The 24,398-nt window shown below is 49.7% G+C and overlaps 1 protein-coding gene across 4 annotated transcripts in view; it reads right to left on the bottom strand.

Annotated features, from left to right (window-relative positions):
* The window catches only part of LOC146708583 (uncharacterized), a 40,731-nt gene extending 20,346 nt beyond the window's left edge, over positions 1-20,385 (bottom strand). The window contains exons 1-7 of one of the 4 annotated variants that reach the window (XM_085460536.1): positions 20,183-20,385; positions 9,527-10,731; positions 8,624-9,049; positions 6,683-6,890; positions 2,987-3,178; positions 895-1,101; positions 180-332 (exon numbers count right to left, since the gene is read on the bottom strand). In XM_085460536.1, coding sequence (XP_085316662.1) covers positions 180-332; positions 895-1,101; positions 2,987-3,178; positions 6,683-6,890; positions 8,624-9,049; positions 9,527-10,573 — 2,233 coding nt within the window. In that variant the 5' untranslated portion in view covers positions 10,574-10,731; positions 20,183-20,385. The remainder of the gene's footprint in view (positions 1-179; positions 333-894; positions 1,102-2,986; positions 3,179-6,682; positions 6,891-8,623; positions 9,050-9,526; positions 10,732-20,182) is intronic. The other 3 variants (XM_085460537.1, XM_085460538.1, XM_085460539.1) reach the window with 3 other exon arrangements.
* Between the last annotated feature and the right edge of the window lie 4,013 nt (positions 20,386-24,398).

The raw sequence follows: 24,398 nt of genomic DNA, 5'->3' as shown, positions 1-24,398 counted from the left end.
ATCAATGGCAGCACTGATCAGACTCAGCCAAGCTGTGTGTGATGGCGTGCTCTCAGCTGCCCTCACAGCTTTACTAACCAGCACTACTCATGCTAAGCACCCTTAGAGCCGACTCGCTGTGATCCACGCCCCGGCAGCCGCTCGCACACAAACACAGGAAGTCAGATGGCCTCTCGTACCTGCGCCGTTCAGCCGGCTGACCCTCGCCGAGCCGCTGCGCTGTAACGGGGACTGCACCGCCTGCTTCGCGAGCCCCTGACCGGCGGCAGGGCTCGACTTCGTGGGCGCCGTCTTCGCTGCGTTCTGGTTGGTGATCGTCGGAGGCTTCAGACCTGCGGAGAGGACACAGGAGTCAAAACCCATTTCCTGTTCCTGCGGAGGCGTTTCAATCGCCCACAGCTGTGAAAACGAGCAAACGGGCTCGAGGTTTCCGCTCTGAGCAGCGTGCAGAGCGTCTGACACAGATTCTGACCAGCAAACGGTGTAACTGCCGCCGCCGCGTTGCTGTTGCCTCCGTAATAGGATCACGCGTTTGACCCCGACTGTGACCCAGACAGGACACAAACATCTGTGCCGTTTCCCGCAGGGCGAAGGAAACGCACTGAACTGCACTTTATACAAAGAGGCCAAAACATTAAACACAGCGTCATTCGCCACTCACAGGCGGAGCAGCGTGGAGGCGACACACGCTTTCATGCGCTTCTCCAACAGTTAACACGCCAGTGCGACTTTGTGCTCTTATAGTTTATGTTTGTGCTGCAGTCATGTGACCCCGCAGCTCTGACGAGACAGAAACCGACTGAAGCTCGGCGATCGCACATCCGAGTTACAAACATTCGGATTAGATTTAGTCTGAAGGTTAAAAGGCTGATCTGGGCTCAGGCGGTGCCTCACCTGTGCTGGAGGTCCTGGCCTGCAGAGACACAGCTCTGCTCCTCAGGGCGGGAGGTTTTGGAGCAGCAGTGCTGGGACCGTTTGTAACAGCGTCACTGGGAGTACTGGTGCTGCTGCTGGAGACGGAGGGCTTTGCTGCACTCTGGCTGCCCACAGGAAGTGTGCTTCTGCTGGGCGGCTCGTCTGGTACGGCCCCTGCTGGAGCTGCTGACGGGAGAAGATGCAGGAGTTTTTATTCATGTGCTGATTTAAATACTGGATGAGTGACAGCAGCTCCCCCCGTTCACCCAGACAACAGATATGGGGTCATCCTGGGGTCATCCTGGGGTCACCCAGGAGAGGTAAGAGCATGTGAGGCGTCTGAGTGATGCTGAGTTAAAGCTGACAGTTTCTCAGTTGTTGCCGGTGATCTTCGGTTAACCTGCTACAGAAAGAAACTGAAACATGAAGCCACACCTGCAGTTCCTCTGACGGCCAGCAGAGGCAGCAGTGAGTTAGTCCTCAGACTGCCACGTTAAAACTTTACAGCAGAAATAAACATGTTTACAGCCTGACGCACAAACTGTTTGGTCTCCATTGATAATTCCCCCCTCGTGACACCTGCATGGGGGGGACGGTTAGGGGCGTGCCGTGTTGCACCCAGAGCACCGCGGCGATGCTCTGCAGCAGGTTTCAGCACAGGAAACGTGCAGGTTTTCTCTGGGTTGAGGAAAAAGATGATTTTGTTCTTTCTCCTTTAGAATTAAAAACTGACTTGGACCTGCAGAAAAAAAAGGGGCGTGTCACCAGGACAGCGAAGCAAACAACACGTTTCCAGTTTCAGTGGATCTACTCAAAAATGGAAAGACCTCATCAACGCAGTGTGAAGCTTCACGTGTCCGAATGTGTCCTGAAGCAGAGCTGAGCCGGACTGTGTGATGCTGTAACTGTGTGGAGGTGGATCAACACCAACGCTCCTCTCTGATAAAACTAAATATCACCATGGTAACAATAAGTGACCTCCATGTTCCCCTACAGGAGGACGGGCCTGTGCAGGCGGTTATCACATTCAGACTTAAAGACACGAGTCCAGCTGAAAGCATGATTCACGTCCTGCTGCCTGTCACATCGGTCCGTTGTTTCTGGTCAGCTTTGCACAAATGACTGCGTCACAGTGAAACGTGCAGCTTTCCAAAGAAACAGAAACACAGGACGCCGGCGCCGCTGCCAAACGAAGAGGGAAACCGAGCACATCTGGAAAACCTCTGTATCCACGGATGACTACAGCTGTGACCAGTAACGGTTCGAACGAGGAGATCGCTGCACGTGCTGATGTCCGTTTTCTACGAGCGCTGCAGACCAAAGGCTAAACAGGAAGTTAAACAACACGCGAGCGAGGCCGAACGTGCAGCTGCTCAGGACAGAGCGAGGAATCATTTCCTTCAGACCGACTGACCACACCTGTCCTCACATTCAGCATCTACATTCACCTGGTTTCTTCTTTTTGATGCACAGAGGAGGAAGCTGAAGCTGGAGACGACAGAGTCCTGATGTGAGCCGAGCTGCTGAAGGACGACCAACATCAGGACGCTCGGCTCCTAACCTGAGAAAACAAACGGCAGCCTGAAAGCTGCAGAGGAGACGACACGGATCATCTGTGAGCTCCGACCCGACCAGATGTGCTCCCTGACCTTCAGAGGAGCACAGGATATGCTGCAAGCACGAGCACGATTGTGTGTGTGTGTGTGTGTGTGTGTGTGTGTGTGTGTGTGTGAGTGAGTGAGTGAGTGAGTGAGTGAGTGAGTGAGTGAGTGAGAGAGAGAGAGAGAGAGAGTGTGAGTGAGTGAGTGTGTGTGTGTGTGTGTGTGTGTGTGTGTGTGTGTGTGTGTCCGTCCTTTTGGGGACATCTCATTGACATGCTTTCCCTAGCCTCTTACCATAACCTAACTGTAACCCTGACACTAAAACCTCAATTTTGATTTTGGTCCCCACGACTACAGTACACTTCCAATTTCTGGGCCTCACAAAGATGTTAATCAGCAGTGAGAGGGAAACCACACCAAAGAAAACCACCTGATGATGCACAGACAGTGTGTCAGACACACACACACACCTTTGCTTGCGCCGCCATTGTTCTCGTTACTTCCAAATGAGGAGGAGCTAAGGCTTGTGGGTAACCCTTTAACGGGAAGTTTTGAGGCGGCAGTGGGTGCGGCGGGTCGCCCCGCTGATCCCGGATGCTGATTGGCTGTCGGTTTAGCTGCTGTGGGCCCACAGACTGCAGAAGAGCGAGGTTTGGGGATGCCTGGGAGAAAAAGAAAAGGAAACATCAGGTCAAATATTCATTCAGTGTTGAGGTGACCCCACACACACACGCACGCACACACGCGCACACGCACGCACGCACGCGCACACACACACGCGCACACGCACGCACGCACGCACGCACGCGCACACGCGCACACGCACACAGCATGATGGCAGCTGCTCTGGTGATCAGTGTCTGAGAACTGCATTAATCACAAAAACAGCAGCAGAAACAATGATGAACTTTGACCTTTTGACCTGTGTGCCTAATAAAGAGGAAAGCGTTCACTGAGCATCAGTCTGCTCCTTTAAACTCACTTTAGACCATTTTTCAGGACCAGCACGACCCGTGGATCATCAGACTGCAGCTGAAGCACAAAGATACTCATGATCGCTTACAGCCCCCCCAAGCTCCACAGAGGCTCCGCCTCTCAGACTCATTCTTGTGGCCTGAATCACGCATTCTTTCCAAAAGACTAAAAGCAGAGCGTATTCCCCCCGAGAGCCGCCGCCCTGCTCTTCACACCAGGCGGCGACTCGAGATGTCAGGACGTGAACGCAAGCGAAGCATCCAGCGGCTCTGAGTGGGCCGGCGAGGGCTGCGGACCGCGGCACGAAGCAGCATCAGTGAAGCACGAGCAAAGCGTTAAGAGCCAATCAGCAGAGAGAACGAGGACAGAGGGGACGGACACTTCACGTCCAAACAGAAGCTCACGGCTCGTCTCCTGCACGTGAAGCGCGACAGAATCTCGCCGCTCGGAGAGCTTGTTGTGAAGTTTAACCAACCGCAGCCCAGCTCGCCTCAGATCACATCTCTGCCTCTCTGCAGGCAGCAGTTTGCTCCGGTGTTTGTTTGCTGCGTCCCGTCACAGACTCGGCTTTGAATGATTACATTTAAAGTTTCTCCAACTTTCAGCGAGAGAGAGGGAACGCACAAAGAGCTGTAAAAGGAAAAAGAGCTTGTTAAACAAGGAAAAAAGGTTGACATGTGTTCACTGCAGAGCCACACACACACACACACACACACACACACACACACCAGTAAAACTGAAGCCAGCAGGAAACATCTGGCTTCGTTTGGTTTCAGTTTGGAGGAAACGCCGTCCAGAGAGCAGCTGGATTCTGTTACCTCAGAAATGGATGTGAGGTGAGAGCTGCTCACGCACGAGGACCGAGCAGGACGCCCCGGCCACACCCGCCCGACATCCCCACCTTTCACCTGATTCTCAGCACCAGCACAAACATCTGAACTAAACACACCTCGTGTTTTTGCGCGCGCCTCCAACAGGCTCCACCGTTCCTGCTGCGACGTGCACGACCCCGATATTAAAGAAACAAAGAGCCGACTCGCTGCCTGCTGACGACTTCAATAATGGCTGTGCATTTCATGCACGACATGCAAACGCACAAAAAAGGAGCTGTGAGCACAGAAAATAGTGAAAACTAGTTTCATGTTGTGCAAACGGTGCTGCAGACACGAGCCCGAGACAACTGCACACGTTAGAAACGATATCAACCGGTCCGGGTGCGGCTTGCCCCTCTGAGGGCGGGGGTACCTGGACCCGGGATATAGAGCATGTTTGGGGAGTGCGACTGTCTATTTGTGTCTGTCTCTACGTCGGGTGAGTGCCGAGTATTTGTTTGTGTATACGGTGGTGTGAATGCGCGTTTGTGTCTGCGTGCGCCTGTCTGTCTATGTCTCCCCACACTCCCTAGCAGGTCGTTACATGGAGAAACCTTTTGAATACAAGCGCGCTGATGCACACAGGTGTGCACAGACACAAACTACACCTTTCTTGTCTACACTTTCTACTACCTCAAAGCACATTGTGCGCTGTCGATCTTGTGTGCTGCACAGTAACATGTAGTATTTAGTATCTACTGTTAGCTAGTTTATTGTGATGGTGTTTTCTTTGTTTTTCTTTATCTCCTCCTCTTTCTTTCATTCTTTCTCCCAGTCATGTCTGTCCCATCTGTAACAACTGAAAATCAAATCAATTAAATACATAATTATAATAAAGGTCGATCAAATGGACCAATACGGCCATGATGATCCAGTTGGTGAAGTAAATCCACTTGGCATCTTTCAGGCCTTCAGACAACAATTCTGACGACTAAAGATCCAAACGGGACAAGCAAAAAATTTTTTAAATAATAATAATATCAACCCTTTGAAATGTGCAAACAGAGTCCGCAGCAGCGCTGCCAGCAGATCTGCACCCAAACGTCACAGCTGCAGCGTCCAGTGCTGTGGCTCCAAACTACAATCATGTGTTAATAACTGATGGCTGGAGACTCAAGACGTCGCTCCTCGCCGCTCGCGCTCGATACGCTCAGCTCACCTGGTCTCATTCAGACCACTTCAGCAGCCTCAGGCACACACCTCTACCAAACTACACCATTCCAAACAGCTGGTACATCCAGGTGTTTCCTGTGAGAGCTCAGCAATGTATTGCAGCTCTGCAGGTGTCCGATCCAAACCTTACAGATGTGCTCTGAGGATACCTGGTCAGGTGTTCCAGTCTGACTGCTCTGTTTCAAGAGTTAAACAGAGAGAACAAACTCAGCAGGAAAGTGTTTGCTGAGGTCACAGTGATACTTCAGAGCCACCGCCCCCTGCTGGACATTAACAAGAACGCAGGTTTAAGGCAATCTTGCACTGGGTCCAACTTTCAGACCTGGAAGCTGCAGACTCAACCGTCCCAGTGTCTGTGGCGACGTGGAGCATGACTCGATTCCAGTTCACAGGAGCTGTGACAGCTGTGTGCTGCCTGCACAACCCCACCAACCTTACAGATGATCGCACAGTCACGAAGGCGAGCTGCATCCTTATTAGCAAGAAGATTTCAGCGCTGCTTATTTCCCCCTGCAGCAAAAATCCAAAGTGCAGACTCTCAAACACAGAGAAGAATCCATTCATTAGATTTCCGTCTTCAGGTCAAGAGACGTCCGTTTGTTCCCGAGTGTGAGCGACGAGGACAGACGAGCTTTTGTCCAGCAGAACGTGACCTTTACACAGAGTCTCCACACAAATACTCCGTCCACAACAGGCACATCTGCATTTTCAGCTATGTAAATGACGCTGCGGCTCAGTGACTCTGGAAAACAAGCTGCTCACACACACACACACACACGTGTGGAATTACAGGCCACTGGACCCCCTGTAGAGCCCACAGCACTGTTTAAGTCAAGTCTCCTCAGCAGCAGTTTACCTGACGTCTCCACACGCATCATCACGAAAAACACAAACAAGGAAGAACAAACAGGAAGTAAACACCAGCCTGAGGAAAAAACATCCCCGAGTGTTTCCTCCGAGAGCAACAGGGAACTAAAACACACACACACACACGAATAAATTAAAGTTCTGCAAAACTGCAGCTAAAACAAAACCATCAGCTGCAAACTCACTGTATGTTAGGTCTCTGCTGTGTGTGTGTGTGTGTGTGTGTGTGTGTGTGTGTGTCAGGTATGTGCTCAGAGAGCAGGCACTGCACTGACTCACTCTGACTCTTGGTGGTTGGAGCTCCACTCCCAGCACTCGGCCCACCTTTTCCCAGCGTGGAGCCATCCGTCTGGGCTTGCCTGGGTCCGGGGCTCCCCTGACCTGGAGGTCCGGTCCCTGAGCCCGGAGCTGGTCCCGAGGGCCCGCGGTCTGCTCTGGTGCCTCTTCCCTGAGGCCTGGGGCTGGGTCCCAGCTTGGAGGAGACTTTCTGTAAGAAGAGCTGACGTTTAGTGACGGCGTCCCAGCCGAGGGGCCCCAGCTCGGAGCTGCAGAGCGAGACCATGGTGTTAGCCATTCCCCACTCGGAGTCGGAAATGTGGACGAGCGAAGCAGGGGAGGAGTGACAGAGAGAGAGAGAGAGATTTTTTTAAAACTGGAGGGGAGGAGGAAAAGGAGGGAAGGAAATGAGGAGGAGGGAAACTGGGAGTGTGCTGCAACTACGAGGAGGGCAAAAACAGTTGCCATTGTGTCGTACACTCCCCTCGAGAACCCGAGCTCGGACGGGGCCAGGAGCTTTCTCTCTCCCCGCCCCCACCCCTCCATGTTCCTCCCCCTCTGAGTACACGAGCACACATGGAGCGAGTTTATGGCAGAGAGTGTGTGAGTGTGTGTGTGTGTGTGTGTGAGTGTGTGAGTGTGTGTGTGTGTGTTGTAGAAACTGCTGCTCAGCAGCTGCTTTATTGACTCCGATCAGAAACCTCGGAGCCTCCTTCGGCCGAGCCGGCGGATTACTGCAGCGTTCACCCTAAATCATGTGTTAACATGCAAGCTGGCAGCACAGCTGATTGTCTGGTAATACATGAAAAGATGGAGCGCACGCGTGCAGCAGCGTTTCCGTCATCGCTGCCAAAACAAACTCAAGTGTCACGTCGGCCCGACTCAAACCACATGTGCGCGGTCTGTGTGGAATATTCAGATATTTACGGGACATGAAACTGCCCGTCGCTGCGCCGTGAACCTCCTCTGAAGAATTCATTAGTAATCAGACGGGAACTACTTTCCCCGCCACACTACAGCCACCAACCACATCGCTTTGCAGAAGGAAGCGTGCAGTTAAGCTGTGCACAGATGATTATGTGGTGACGTGTCCCTTTAAACATTCGTACTCTCACAGCAGGGTTTAACAGGTATCTGCCCCGCCCCCGGGGCGGCCTGTGACAGCAGGTTTTACACATCTTCAAAAACACATACCAGAGACCGTGCACGCTCGCCGTGCACATACCGCTCCCTCCTGTAAACTCAGTGCATCATCAGCGCAGCTAAAGCTTGCAGTTATTTATCAGGAAGCTCGTTTCATCTTTCATCTCCTCGAGTTTCAAACTCATCAGCTGACGAGGAAACGTTCACGCCAGCGCTGCATCCAGCTCGCCCTGTTGCACCACATGCCGCCTTCACACGAATTCAAAGTAAATCCTGAGCTCAGGTCACAGACTGGACGCCACAGCGTGCAGGAGGCCCTGCAGACGGACATTTCTTGGGAACTTTAACATTAACGTCTTGCAGCTTTTATTTTGATATGATATAAAAGTACGGTGTGGCTCAAACACCACCTGTGATTGGTTAAGGATTAAATATCGTGGATGGAGGTGACGATACCAACTCAGCGGGTGGAGCAGCGACCCGGGCTAATGTTCAAATCCACCCTGAGGCAGTTTAAGCTCTGCTCTCTGTCCCAGCAAAAGCTTAAAAAGACTTGCGTGTGTATATAAACACGCTTCATGTGTGTTGCATGTGTTGAACCGTTTCCAGAGAGGAAACCTCTCCTCCGTCCTCACATGCAGACACTCTGTTATGTCACAGATGTGCTGCCAACAATAAGCACATATCGAATTACTTCTTGCACCTCGAGCCGCCAGAGTTCCCGGATCGTTCGTGTGCAAAACGACATGTTTAAACTCTCATGAGGCAGACGAGTGCAGTTCACGTCTTCTTCATACTCACCCTGGTAGGCGTCCGTGGTTTCTCCACAGCGGCTGCCGACACCGAAGCCTCTCCTGAGCCCTCCGTTTGCCCCTCCACACACTCCTCACTTGGGCATTTTGCTTCCCCCTCATCAGGTTTTCCATATTTATCGGGCACGTCCCGGTCAGCCTTCCTGGGAGCATTCAGGCGTTTTTCCCCAGCGACCTCGGAGCCCAGCGAGCTGGTCGAAGTGGACAGGGTTCGGCTGACGGATAAACTCTTCTCCTGCGGCACGGTCGGCTCCCCGGCTGCTTTCCTGTGGTTTGGCTTGATGTTCCTGCTCTTTGCTCTGATCACAGCCACTTTGATGGGACCTGCCGACGACCGCTGTCTTTTACCTCCATCACCAGCCTGCACCTCCTTCCTCACCACAGCTCTCTTCCCATTGGACGGGGCAGATTTATTCTGAGTAGAAGACACATTTGAAAATGTCAGAGTGTTCATGTCACCTGATAAGCAACAGCTCAGAGTGTGGGCTCACTTAAAGAAGGCCCTGCTGTGTGCTTCTATTAAACACGCCCTTTACTCTTTTCTAAGCCAAGTAATAAATTACTTTGAGGGTTTTTATGTGATGTGACGTGACACTGGTCAGTGACCATGTGACCTGTGTTCAGGTGTTGTGCAGGGAGCAGCTGCACTACACTTCCTGCTACACCGACTTGCTGGAGGAAACTTTCAGTGAAATCTGGGACTACAGGTTGATGCTAACATGCTAACATGCTAACATGGATTATGCTGATTATGGGTCTGTGTACCTGTGCAGGTGTTCCAGTAATAATCAGTGATTACATTACTTGTTGTCTATCACATAAAACATTTCGAGTGACCCTGAACGTCGGGGTGGAGGTGCAGCAAACACAGTAACACCTGGCTGCCGTGTACCTGGGTGGCAGGTTTCGGTGGGGAGGGGGCGGAGCGTGATCCCACTTTAGCTCTGACTGTTTTTAAGTCCACTCTGGAAACCCTCTTTGCTTCTGGACCGGGCGGTTTGGCAGCTGTGGAGGCGGCTGACCTGGGAGCAGGTCTGGGTCTTGCTGCCAGACTCATGTCAGGCTGGGAGGGCGGAGGTTTGGAGCCCACTACACCCGTTTCAGCCTCTTCAGGTGGAGGAGAGCTCGTTTTCTTAACATCTTCAGTCGACATCTGTGTGTCTTCACTGAGGTGTTCAGAGGCTGGAGGATCTGCGTGACGTCCTGTGGACGGCTCTGGAGGACAGTGGACCGCAGGCCCGCCCACCTCCTCCTCCGTCACCTGGACGCCGTCACCTGACCGACCACCTGAGCTCGCGATCATCGCACTGCTTCTCTGCACGTCCACATCAGAGCTCACAGACACAAACAACGCCTCCTCTTCATCATCATCATCATCATCAGCAGCGACTTCTGTTGCGTCCGAGTCTGGAGGTGAGGAGCTGCGCCTTCTCCCGTTACTGCTTCCACTGCTGACGTCCTCGTTGATGAGGCCGCCGTTTCCTGTCAGCGATCGGGCGAGTGTCAGGTTGTCGTTCCAGCTGTCCTGGTGGTAGTCGTCGCCGTTGGCGTCCAGGTAAACCGACACGGAGTTGTCGTTGGACTCCGTCACGGTTTGAGATTTCCCCAACGAGGTGTCGTCACCGTCATCGCCATCGTCCGGGTTACGCTCCTCCTCGGGCGCCCAGTCTGAAACGACAGACTTCAGAGTCACAGTTTTCACCGTCGTCAGGGTAACGTCGAACATGTCGTAGTCCAGCGGGCTGTCGGTCCGGCCCCCGCTCAGACTCCGCAGCGACTCAGGAGACGACTCCCCGAGGCAGGATGAGGAAGAGGAGGAAGAGGAGGAAGACGAAATTGGGAAAGCATTCCCGTTGTGGTCTCCCGCACTGTGGAGAGGGAGCTTCATGCCGCCCGCGCCCCTGACGGGGACACTGTTAGCGGGCTCGGAGGCGCTCATCTCGAGGGCAGGAAGTTCGCGGTCAGGACGTCACAGCGCTGCGCTCTTTCCACCGACACAGTCACACCCCAACGCTTCCACGAAGGCTCGACCGCTCTGACGGATCCTCACATCGTGGCTCCGAAACATTTTTCAGGAACCTGGAAACGTTCCAGAGTCTGCAGGGAGACAGAGAGTTACAGTTTAGACTCTGATCGAACATCAGCAGCTAATCTTCATCATTACCAGAGCTGAAGAAGAGCAGCACGTTAGTATCGGCTAAATTCCTTCTAACGACACTCCGGCCAACAATCAAAGAAGCGAAACTTTCAACAGGACGAACGTGAATGCAATCATAGAAGCTGCCTCTGCACCTGTCAGCATCATCTTATTGACGGCGAGGTCACCGACAGTAAGAAGCATCACGGCGATACCGCTTCGATCCTCCGGTCAGATATCAAGTGAAAGATTGTCACCGAGCAAATAACAGCTCGACACAGACTCATGAAGCAAGTTTGAAAGTCTTCACATCGTCATCTAACATTTAACCTGCGCAGAAAACAAGAAAACAAACATCAGCTGCAGCTGCTTCAGGTAAACATCTCATATACTGATCAGTCAACGAAGTTATCCTGTCCATCATCATCATCATCGTCGTCATCTCGTGCATGAGAGCGGTCTCTCCCTGACAGACGAGGTTTCCAGAGGCTTGTCACAAAGAACCAGGCAGAAGAAAAGTGCTCAGGATTCATCCAATCAGGAAGCAAAGCTCTGAGTGTGCATTAAAACTGCCGCTGCTGCAACAACGGGCAGTGAAAGTTGAGAAACGCTGCCCTCTGCAGGGTGCACTGATCACTGCAGCAAAAAGACGACAGAGTCAGAATCCCGACAGGTGAGCAACACCTTCAAAGTTCATCACGCACCAAAATCTGACCTGCTGTCTGTGTTTCTGCCTACATGTGTGTGTGTTTACCATGTACTCATGTAATTACCATGTAATCTTTGTGGAGACCAAAATTCGGAAGTTTATTATACTTGTGGGAACCAAAGTGCCCGTCCTCACCAGTTTGAAGGTATTTTTGAGGCTCAGAACGTGGTTTTAGTGTCAGGGTCACAGTTGGGTTACGGTCAGGCTGAGGGATGGGATAAGTGGGTAGGGAAAGCATTCAATTAGATGTCCCCACAAGGATATGAAAGCACAACTGTGTGTGTGTGTGTGTGTGTGTGTCTGTGTGTCTGTGTGTGTGTGCGTGCGTGCATGTGTGTGCGTGCGTGCATGTGTGTGTGTGCGTGCGTGTGTCTGTGTGTGTGCGTGCATGTGTGTGCGTGCGTGCATGTGTGTGCGTGCGTGCATGTGTGTGTGTGCGTGCGTGTGTCTGTGTGTGTGCGTGTGCGTGTCTGTGTGTGTGTGTGTCTGTGTGTGTGTGTGTGCGTCTGTGTGTGTGTCTGTGTGTCAGGGACAAAGAAAGAGGAGCAGCTAATAAAGGCGCTCAGATCCAGGACAGCGCTGCTGCTCCATTATCCGGTAATGGCAGCAGAGCCTGTGGGCGACACTCGCTGTCAGGCTGCTGCAGGAAACACTTCCTCACTGAACTCACAACATTTCCCTCTGTTTGTGTTTAAAAGGACAAAAGACAGAGACAGACTTCTCTGCGACTATGATAAAGATGTTTTATTCTTATAGCTTTGATGTGTCATTAGCTCGGAGCTGAGACGTGCATCACTTTGCCCTGTGCTGCCTAATCCCTTCAGTCTCTGCGCCTCCATAATGCACAAGCTGAGCTCAGGCAGACGCTGTCAGCGTCACCTCACTTCCTCTCTCAGGTGTCTGCAGTTCACCTGCTGTGAACATCAGAGACTCTGGGAAGGTTCAGCGTCTCCAGCAGCAGAGTGACCGACACCTGCGCTCACCTGTGTGAGAGCTGCAGCAGCCTCTCGCTGCTGTCGCTGCACTTCTGAGCTGCATGTTTGCACTGTTTGTGTCACGTGTTGTTAGGAATAAAGCACATCATGCTCTCATCATCCAAACTGCTGCTTGCTGGATTCAGACACTGACCGGTGTAAGCAGGATCAGCTGATCCTGGATCTTTTAAACTCCAAGCTAAACTACAAGCTCGCATTAGATCGCCTGGTGCATTCACTGCACGTCTGTGCACATAAAAATGGATTTGTGGTGATGAATTCCTTTCAGGTGAGTTGTTTGTCCCAGCTCTGACAGAGTGAATGCCCTCAGGCCATCGCAGACCGTGCACTCAAACACAGCCTGACGACCGCTCATTTCAGCCTTTTTTCAGAGCTTTACTCAGACTGCAGACACTCCTCACTCTGATTATCAGATAAAGTCAAATGAAATTAATGATCCAAACTGATGACCGCACTGTTCTCCGTGCAGAGAAGGAAAGGCACAGAGGGAACCATCCTCCATCAGAGCGAGACGCCGCTCTCTCTGACACGAAGCCTCGAAACTGAACCGAAAGCTCCTGAGCTCTCCTCCAACAACCAAACGACTCATCCACTCCTGTTAGGATCAGTTTCCCCACCAGCCTCTGGCAGTGTGTGTGTGTGTGTGTGTGTGTGTGTGTGTGTGTGTGTGTGTGTGTGTGTGTGTGTGTGTGTGTGAGGGAATAATGGGGCTAATCTAAGCTAAGGTCCCTGCTACGCTTGTCGAGCAGGTTAAGTCCAGAGTGGATGGAGTGGAAAAGGAAACGAGCAGCACGAGAGGCCCAGCGACCACGAGGGAATCAACATGCATCAGTAAATCCACAAAATTCACTGATTTAACCATTTTGATTGACCTGTTACAGCCAAACACAGTCAAAGTGTTTTATGCGTCTTAGTCCAGCTTTACAAAATCATTCCTACCAGAGCTGCTCTGGCAGCACAGGGTGGCCCTTATCAACAGCACCCGGAGCCCAACGAGCTCCACAACACAGGTTTATACGAAAGCAGCCAAAGACCCCAGATCAGCATCCACGGCTAACATCACGTACACTGAAGTAGTGTAGGGTAGTAAATGCTGCTCAGCAGTGCATCTACAACAGATCACAAACATTATGCTGATGCCGGGAACGGGCTTGGTTTGCTGTGCTAGAATAAAGTGTAATTGCACATCCACTACAGCAGGTGGCAGGGTTTTTTGCACCGAGCGTGCGCACACACAGCACAGAGCAGGAGACACAAAGTGCAGCAAACAAACCCTCAAGAAAAATATTTAACAGTGACGAAAAGACAGGCGGAGATGACGGGACAAACAAAAGTCTCAGAAAGCTAAGACGAGGAAATGTGGCGGTGCGTCTGTAGCGCTCGGCTTCACTCTGACTCGGTTAAAGTGTTTTATATGTTTGAGGAGGCCCGAGTGAGTTTTTGAGGACCTGCATTTATTGAGTTTCTTTCATTTTATTATTCAGAAGCAGATGGTTCAAGTCAGTCAAATGTTTTTAGTTTGAATAAGGTTTTATTTTCTTAAATTTCAGACAAATTTTCAGACAAAAAAATGTTAAAGATATTCTTTGATTGAAGTTGATCTACGTTTCTTTTGTTTTCTTTAATGTTAATAAGGATACAATATCATGCAGAGATGTGCTTAAAATATAACAGACAAATGAGACTACTTATAGGGAGAGTGGGGTCGTAACAGGAAATAACTGAGACGCCACGCTCAAAAGAGAGGACACTGCAAAGACTGTATATAAAAGATGGAATTAGCCACCATGTTGTCACCCATTTGCTTCTGGCGTGAACGTTGGTGCTTGTTTATAACTATTAGCTAACGCTAGCTAGCTTAGCTATGTGAACCTCACACAGACAGCTGCTAATTATTCCTCAGAAACATCCAAATAAAATTCTAGAATTTCACTGAAAACTGGAGCTCCGCCTCCTTGGACCATCTGTCAGTACAGTAACCACACAGCTGCCGTGTTATTGGTCAGATGATGTTATTAAAAACGCTCCAACAGCACGAACACGGTGCAGAGGTCCCGCTGAGGTGCAGCGTAGCAGAGAGCTAGCAGCTACAGCCTTCGACTCTGCACTTTCCTCTGTGCTCTAGGCTCCGCCCCCACTGTTACTTTCTCTCAGCTCTGCTTTTTAACAGAGCAGTATCTGTTACAGTCTGCTCGCATGCTCTTATTTAGTAAAAGTCTCATATTTCTATCAGCAGTAACAGAAAAAAACAAACTTTTTTGACCAGCAACACCGACTTTTAAAACTTGATTCTCCTCTGAGTCGGTCTGAACTCGAGAGGTGCAGCTTTGCGTCTGACTTCTGCTTGTCCTTTCAGGCTTTTAAAGCAGCTCAGCAGGGGGTGTTTGTTTTGTTCATAAGGACAGCCCTCAGCCTTTCTGGCAGCAGCACAGCAGACCCTGATGTAGGGGTTTCTTTGGTTGGCTCTAATAATCACAAACACTGAATGAATCAGCTTCTGCGATGGAGGCTGACCTCACTCTGATCTGAATGTGAAACACTCAGCAGGAGGGAGACCGTTTGTTTAACTCATCATTTCTTAGCGTTGCACAATGAACCACACAAAGATGATGGAATGGAAACCAACCCGAGCTCCTGGGGTTAAAACAAAACAATGTTTTAACACGTGAACCTGGAAATCTGTCGTCTTTCCTCTGCACGTTTGTCCTCAAACCTCTGCAACGCCACAAAAACAGGCCGCTGGTGTTCGAGGTCACGGCAGGAAAACAGAGCGCCATCACTTCCTTTTTCTCTTCCTTCAGCGCCTTGTTGAGCGCACGCTTATCCAATTGTTTGCAAAGCCTGCTTTAGCACCGAATGTGCTCCAACTGTTCTTTAACCTCCAGGTTAGTGAAGGAAAAGCTCGTCTGTTGTGATTTTAGGTGCAGGTTCTCTCACCGCCTACATGACTTTTCCTGTTTTCTGTCACGCCTCCTGTTCACGTTGAGTCGGTGTTCAAGAGCGAGGAATCCCTCTGAGCCAAAAACTTTTTCCTACTCTTGGATCTATATGATGTCATCAAGAGGGGACATCCCTAATATGGTCGTTTCAGGCATCCATGCTGAGCATTTCACAGCTCAGAATGAGTCACGGTTCATTTTAAACTGTGACTCATGCAAAGCTGCTCAGGAATAAAAATAGGTTTTTCCTCCGTTCTTTGTGGTTTTTCACCTTAATGAGCCCCAGTCTGAGCGTCCACAAGAAGCCGATGATCAACCTCAGAGTGGGCGGTGCAAGCCGCAGCTCGCCGCACTAGCAGCTGTTGGTGACTAACAGTCGGCTCCATTGTTTACAGCTGATCGTTCAATTCAAGTTCAGGAACTAAACTATCATGCAGGCTGCTGATTGGACTGTGAGCGCGCACACACACACTGAAGTGAGGAGCTGTGACCTGCAGAGTGCTGCAGAGGAGCTCAGTGCAGGACGCTGCAGTCGGTTAATATTTGTGCTCTGTGAGGGACGACTGTGCTTCACTGGACCATGAAGAACATGAAGGAAGCTCACAGCAGCGTTTCATAACAGCCCTGTGGAGGAACTGCACTGAAATCACTGTTCAGCAACACGAGGGGCTCAGAAACTGTTTCTAACCTGATACTCTGATTACTTTGATCTCCAGTTCTGTGAGTAATCAATTACTTCTGAAAAGGAAACATTAAACGAACCTGTACGCTACAGGACAATGACCAACAACAGGTGAGGTGTCAGAGGCACGGGTGTACTGCTGACCTGTAGGTCAGAGTGACTGCAACACACACACACACACACACACACACACACACACACACACACACACACACCAAGTAGCTGGATGCAAGTTTCACAAAAGCTTGCATGTGATTATTTTCACCCTACCAAGCAGCAGGATCCACAGCTAATGGTAGCTAGCTTTTTGCATCCAGAGATATCTGCTGATTAGTGCTCTCTAACTCTGTTACTACAGTAACCTCACAGCAGCCATGTTATTGGTCACATGACGTCATTAAAATGCTCCAAAAGGCTCTAACAGCACAAACAGTCCAGTTCAGGCACAATTAGCTTAAAAGCTTAGCAGGCAGCTAGCAGCTACAGCCACCTGTGTCACCATCTACCTGTCAATCAGAGAAGCCACGCCCCTAATAACGTAAACTTCCTATGACACCAAACAGTTTGTGTATCGGGCTGCAAACGTGTCTATTTCTGCTGGAAATGTTTAACATGGGGGACTGACTCACTGCTGCCTCTGCTGGGCGTCAGAGGAACTGCAGGTTTGGAGCTCAAAGCAAAAATTCAGTCCAAATATTTTGCAGAACTAAGTGAAACTAAACGATTCAGAGGCCTAAATGCAGATCAGGGTAGTGACAGGTGTGCACCGGGGTTTTGTTCTCACTGTCACACAGCTAAATAATTCAGGCTGTAACTGGACAGAGTATGACATAATCTGAGTTTCCAAGAAAAAAGAAAGACCGTAGGGCGGAGCCAGACGGAAATCTGTCTGAAAACGAGGGGAGGGCAGACACATTCAGGGCCAGAGCCAATGAAACATGAGCTCCCAGATTTGTCTGGTTTCCAGGCTGATGTTACGTCTCAGGCTGCTTAGACTACCTGATACCTGAGCGGTTTCACATTACAGTCCGATACCTAAACCGCCCGAGCTGGCTGAGCAGAGACACCCTTCAGCTCATTTTTGCAGATCGCATCCTCGAGGTCATTCGCTCAGCGGGTACCCACGGCGCCCTCGTGGCAGCAAATCCACAGCTTCGCCTTCATACTCGGCCCTCCCTTCATCCCAACAGGTGAAACGACAGCAAGGGATTTATCTACTAATGATTCAATAACAACAAAATCCAATCGAGCCATCTGCAGGATTTATTCGAAACTGAAACCATCTGATGTGCAGGAACGACTGCGGCTCTGCTCTCATTTCACCGGCACCGAGCCAATCAGAGAGCTCGTTAACAGGCAGCAGGCTCACCTTTCCTTCATAGCAACACTTGGCAGCATCACACTCACTGCATCACCTTACAGCACAGAGCTGCCATCACTGCAGACAGACAGACAGACACACGCACGCACGCACGCACGCACGCACGCCTGCATGAAGGACACTCACGATACAGTGAACGTGGTTACCATAGAAATAAAGAGAGTGCTTAGTCATTCTGAGAAGACGAGCTCGACTGCGTGTGAGGTGCTGTCTAAACACTGCAGGCACTGCAGAGGTGTGTGTGTGTTCAGATGACATAACAGTCACTATATTTCCCTGCATTAACCAGCTGAAGCACAGTAAGCAGAACAGTCTCTCAGAGGAAACAGCATGAGGATGACTTCTCATCAGCCTGACACTTAATGGACAGCGAGGGTGAGAGAGAGCGCTGCGAGCTGATTGGATGGCAGTCTAATGACGGCTGGTCCAGAGGTCACACAGCAGCGTGTGGATGGAGCCGTTATGTAACCAGCTAGCTGGCCTTCGGGGCGGGCTCACTGATCAATACCTGCGCAGCTGATGGGGTCGGCGTGGAAACGCTGCCTCATTACCGCAGTGACACAAACGGTTCCACGTGGACACCTGTGCTAACGAACGAGCACCTACATCTGCAGGCCCGTTCTTCCTGTCGCCGTTTTCATTTCAGTCCATTACATTTTTGTTAGAAGTCCAGTGACGGATTGTTCTGGAAATAGAGCTGCAGAGCTTCCCATCGGTAAAAATACAGACCCAGATCACATGACGTGTCCATACATGGTCAGAAATGCCCACACATGATGTGGTTTTTTTTCCACTGCATGAACCAAATGTTCCTGAAGCTGACGGCACCCACAGGAGGGCTCAAACTCCTCTGTGGCTGATCTTAGAGAATCTCCCCGATTTTTCCACATTTCAAGCTTCTCCAGACATCATTAATATTTAAAACCGCTGCTACGAGGCCTCGCTCTGACACGCAGATGTGGCGCTGCGTTCTGAAGCGGACCCAGCGTCCTCTGGGAACCACGAAGCCTCGGCTCCTCTCAGCAGGCGTAATAACCCAACCTATCAGAGGCAACGCCTGTTACACTGAGAGGCATCACATGACTCCTGTGAGGCTTCCAACTGTCATATCATGAAAACTTTTATTCGATCGATCGATTGATCTCCCACGTGTGGGACGGATAGAGGTTTTGTGGTTATACATCAATACAACTGTTATATCGCAGATTATAATAACATGTAGGCATTACGTCCATATTAACTACATAAAGTGCAAAAAAAAAAAAAAAACTACAAAAAAAACTGAACTTTTTTCAACACATTTCTAGTTATAGAAAGTTCAAGACTGTAAATGCAAAAAAGTTGCACAAAATCATGTCTTCATAGTTTCATTTTTGAGATAGACCAATGTTTATAAACAATTTGCAAACAAACCATTTCCAGCAGTTTCAGTTCTGAGCGTCTCAGAAACCGTACAGGAGAGCATGAAGTCCAACACGACTTTCACAAACACCAGGGAACCTTTGAAAGGCCTGCAGGATAAAAACTACGTGTCCCATGAAAAATGACGTCACTTCCAGGACATGAAATAGTTCGCGCTGACGTTTATTCCAGCGCAGGAAGTGCTATGAACAGCTGATCGGATCAGCAAAGCCATATGTGGAAGGAAACCGCGACCTGGACAAGCTGGATGCATGCTATGGAAGCACAAAGATTATTGTGCTAGCTGATGTTCAGAACGCTCAGAGGGGCCTTAAAGGGTTAAAACCATATAATGATTAATGTAACTGCAGGTGTCGGCCTCACGTTTACCTGTACAGGTAAGAACCAATGCAAACACTCGTCTCGAAGCTTCCCCCAACGAGCCAATCAGCTCAGCCGGAGAACAGAAGAACCAATCATGCTCGCCGGTCCGTTATCACCATAGAGACACAGGTAAGTGCACTATTGTTGCCATGATGTGAATTAACATGTTTGTTTAGTGCTCTGGTGGGAGGAGCCAAAGCAGTTTGTTGTTTTGATGCTGTGCATGCAGTGAAGGATAACTTACAGCAAAACGCTTCAGCAGTTTAAATAATTTGAGTTTTTCTTTAAAGGAAATCTAATCAGGTTAGACTGGAGACGAGCTGTGCGGTTTAAATGTCCCGGTCACCATGGAGACGAAAGTTACGGCTCCATCCGCGTTCGTTAAGGCGGCCATCAGGAATATCGGCCTGGACTGGCTCCGAGGTGGCTGCAGAGTTGTGAGTCTGTGCTGCAGCTGTGTGTACATTTGTACAGGATTCAGTTACATGAACGATCCTCTGAAAGCATCTGGAAACCATCACAGACGCCAAAGGAAGGACTGCACGCCATCACCTCCGTGTCTCCACAGTCGGCTGTTACTTATCCATGTGCAGCAGCTCCACTTTACATAAGAGCGGACGCTGCAGCAGGAAGTTTAAATACCATCATCAGACTCATTACAGCACGAGAAGTGTTTCATCGGCTTATTTACTCTGAAGTTAACAGTTTACAGCTAATGAAGCCGGCTGCAAAAGATTAACTGTGACACAAGTTAATGTTACATGATCCATTTGTTTTGCACCAGCCAACAATTCAAAGTGCGCACACACTGCTCGTGCTCCAAGACCTAATGCCCCACACACACACACACACACACACACACACACACACACACACACACACACACACACACACACACTGTTGCCGCAGCTTTAACTTACTCTTCTCCTTCTCAGCCTGCAGTGCTGCAAAAACACATCCAGCATAAAAACAGAAGATTGGTGGGAGCTCCTTCAGCTCCTTCAGCTCGTTCGCTTCACACTGTCCTCAAACACACACACCACCCTCCTCCTCCTCACACACTCGTCCTGCTGCACAGTACATTCATGCGTTGTGTATTATCCCGTCACCGCTGTGTGTGTGAGCGAACGGGGAAGGCTACGCAGGCTGTGACGGTGGTCGAGAGGGGGAGGGAGGAGACTGAGGGAGGGAGAGAGGGAGGGATACACCTCCCTTTTTGGTTCTGGAGCAGAGGCACGCTGCTCAGTGCTGCAGTAACAAGAAACAGTGCACGTGTGCGAGGCAGGCACACACACGCACAGACGCGCGCACACACACACACACACACACACACACACACACACACACACCTTCCCCAAGGTCTGGTGTGGGAGGGAAAGTCAGTCCCATGTTTACAGAGAAGTTGCGTGAGTGTGTCTGCCAGGTAACCCAACCCCGGTCAGGTCCAGCCTCCACCCTGAAACACACGGGAGGGTCCAGTGCTGACCCCTCCAGCTTGGTTGGCTGTTGCTAAGCAGCACTGGGCCCCCTCCTTGTTATTGGTTACAGGAGTTAGGTGTTTTTTTGGAGGGGAGGACGGAGAGGAAGGTTTGGGACTGCTGGAGGAAAAAGGCCAGTGAGAGTAATGGAAAAGTATCCTGTGTAATCTGATGTAGAGGAGGGGGAGGGGGGGAGGACGGGCCAATGGGAGAGCAGATCTAAGTGATTATTTAAATTAGTCATGCACGTCCTGCCAATTGATCCGAGCGCAGGGCTGCTATTGGTGGGCATTCGTCTTATTAACAGAACTCTGCAGATGACACACACACACACACACACACACACACACAGGTAAAGCTACCTGGCTTAGTCATGAAGCTGCATCCACAGACAGCATGTGAGCAGCGTCACACTACTTTCACTAGCAGCTATTTATGGCTGATAACAGTAAAATAAGGCATGTCACAATCACCAACCAGTGAACGATTTACAAAGAACATCATTCTTACAACATTACAAACATGATCTGACTATGAGAGCGTCAACAGGAAGCTCCAAGGAGAAGCAGCACCAGCACTGATAGTTACTGGTGTCAGCCTCCATCAGCTCTGTTTGGGTGGGGGCAGCAGAGACAATCGAAACTCCAGCAGGTGAAGAGTTTTTATTACAACCCGCAGGAAGGTTCTGGGTGACTCTCAGTTATCGGTCTGCTGGACACAGATGATCGTTCGGTTTCACGAGGCCGTAGCACCCGGCTGGTCTGTGGCAGCGTCACTTCATATTTCAGAAATGCCAACAAAGTGCGAGTGCAAAGTTTTATCACATCTCAAAAAACCAAAAACATCCTAACGTTCAAACACGCGTTAAGACTGCACTGCATGATCCAGCAGACGCCAGCGCCGAGAGCCTGCAGCAACAAAACATCCAACATGGCTGACTGACCAATCAGCTGACCCAGTAAAGCCAATAAAACCACTTAATTTCACCAACCCTGTCCTCGCCGACCACGTCTGTGCTGCAAGCGTCAGCTTCTCAAAGCTGGAGTCATAATTTGGGCGTGACAGGATGTTACGCGTCTGTTTCTCACAAACTTCACATTCTAACGGTTTTTCAGCGAAACACATTTTTAAATGTGAGTTCTTATAATATTTGAGTCACGTGCACAGTCCTCTCACAAACCCTGAAACTTCGAGCAGCCTCCTGCACCCAAAACTACGTGACACAGTTTATCCACAAATTATTGAAGCACAAACAGTTTGGTTGTTCAGAGGAAAACTAATGACCAACAGTAATCTGATTACCTTTAGATCTCACCGTGCCGTGTGACAGCGACTCACAGCATGGAAAACATCTCAGAGGACAAACACAGACGAAGGCGACAGAAGAACACGAGCGTGTGTTAAAGCGTGGGCGTGTCCACAGAACGATCAACACGTTTCTGCACGTGTGTCAATTTTGTACATGTACGAGCCACGACTGAAGCTTCCAGGCAGAGAGCACGATCCTCTTCTGTGGCACATTTTCACATCCTGCCACTTCGAGACAGCGAGAGCCCAGATAGCACAAGCTCGCAGGTCCCAGAACGACGAGTGGCTGCGACTGAAATAGGCTTTCTAATCATCTCCTGCCGGCCTGACGCAGGAAGGAAAATGTTTGCTGATAAACCGGCAGCTCCGACTCCCCACAGCAGCTCGTCTCTCAGGTGGACCGCGCCTGCCGCCGTCCTTCAAGCTGCCACAAACTTATAGTCGTGTAAGTGTGTATTTATATCTTTGTGGGGACCAAGAATTGGACATTTACTATACTTGTGGGGACCAGTGTTGGTCAAGTTACTTGAAAAAAGTAATCAGTAACTAATTACTGATTACTTCCCCCAAAAAGTAATCCCATTACTTTACTGATTACTTATTTTCAAAAGTAATTAATTACTTAGTTACTTAGTTACTTTTTAAAAACACGATTTACACCCTGAAGAGGTGATAAAGCGATAGATCTTTCAGCCCAATTCTACTTTTTCTACATAATCCATCATACAAAATGTAATCAAATGGAAAAGTCTCTTTTTAAAACTTGTTTTATTAGTTTTAATCTTTTAACTTTATGCATCAAGCAAACATTTAATTATCTGCAACATTCTCTGACTGGAAGAAATTAGTTTAATATTTAAACCTATTTTCTGCACATTCCAGCACATAAAATAAAATATTTTTTGTGTTTACACTCACTCTTTCAAATAGATGCAAGTAAAACACAGCAGAAAATAAATAAAGTCAAAGACTCAGCGGTCCTGTTGCTCTATTTTCACCTGTAAAGCAGGAGTGGGGTAGGCGGAGGTTTACCCTGGTGCAGGTGTGCCGCGGTCAGTGGAAGAATCCGCGAGTTTCTCTGTGAGTTTCCCATTACGTCGTAGCTACTCGGTGCTTGTTGGAAGTTTAGGGGTTTTTTCGCTGTAAAAAGAAGTTTTCTTCCCACGCACAGCGGACACTAATGTTTTTGTCACTTTTTATGGAATCAAACTCAAAGTAAGGTCAGTACTTCCACGCTTTAAACGCTGCACGCTCATACTCTCTCCCGCACTCGATATGTGATCCATTGTTGATCTGCACACAGCTGTTGTCACGAACAGCGCACTCGCTTACGTCACTGTCATGAGACATTCTCGCAAAAAAAATCACGGTTTTAGTAACGCAGTAACGCAGCGTTCCTACGGGAAAGTAACGGTAATCTAATTACCGTTTTTGCAATAGTTATCCCTTACTTTACTCGTTACCTGAAAAAAGTAATCAGATTACAGTAACGCGTTACTGTAATCTGATTACTTTTTACAAGTAATGCGTTACTGCCCACCTCTGGTGGGGACTGGCAGCCCTTATGGGGACCAAAATCCTGGTTCCCATGAGTCTGAAGGCAATTTGGAGACTCAGAATGTGGTTTTAGTGAGAGGTTATGTCAGCTCGATGTCCCCACAAGATATGAATACCCGACGTGTGTGTGTGTGTGTGTGTGTGTGTGTGCGCGCGCACATAGGAAAACAACAGGAACAGGGAAAACCTTTAACTCCAGGACTGCACCGATCAACAACCTCACAGGATTTTAAATTTGTGCCATCGTGAACTTTAACCTGAGGGTTGGACACTCTGACATCTCGTTTCTGAAGAATGACGGACTTCAGATTATTTTGAAACGACCTTAAAACGCCCCGACTGATGAGCAGCAGCAGCGTTTGTTTCTCTGAGGTCTTTGCTGATGTTTCCTCCCTCGCACCACGTCCTCGCACACCTGAACACTCCGACGTCTGCTTTCACAGGCGTGCTCAGCCTGATGACCATCAGCAGCTCCTGGCTCAGCTTCTCGCTGTGTGGCCTCAGGATTCCCGCACTCAGATTTTTATTAAACAATAACTCAGTTTAATGTGTCGGACTTTGATTTATCTAAGGTTGGTTTATTTCTGTCGTGTCCAAATATGTAAACCCTGCAAATTTAAAGAGCTGCTTCTGTCGTCTCACCGCGATGCAGCGTGTAACAACACCGCAGTCACCTGATCCACCGCCATCAACACGATCACTTTCAGAATCCCCGCTGCCAGCTCGACAGAGGATTCGCCACCTTTGACCACTCCCACTCAAGTTTCACACATTTACTCATGAAATCCACTTC

Source organism: Copadichromis virginalis, linkage group LG6 (assembly GCF_057382275.1).
Source record: "Copadichromis virginalis isolate Kocher_CV1m ecotype Utaka linkage group LG6, C_Virginalis_male_GT1.1, whole genome shotgun sequence".
In the NCBI taxonomy this organism is placed as follows: domain Eukaryota; kingdom Metazoa; phylum Chordata; class Actinopteri; order Cichliformes; family Cichlidae; genus Copadichromis; species Copadichromis virginalis.
This window is presented reverse-complemented; position numbering and strand designations above follow the sequence as displayed.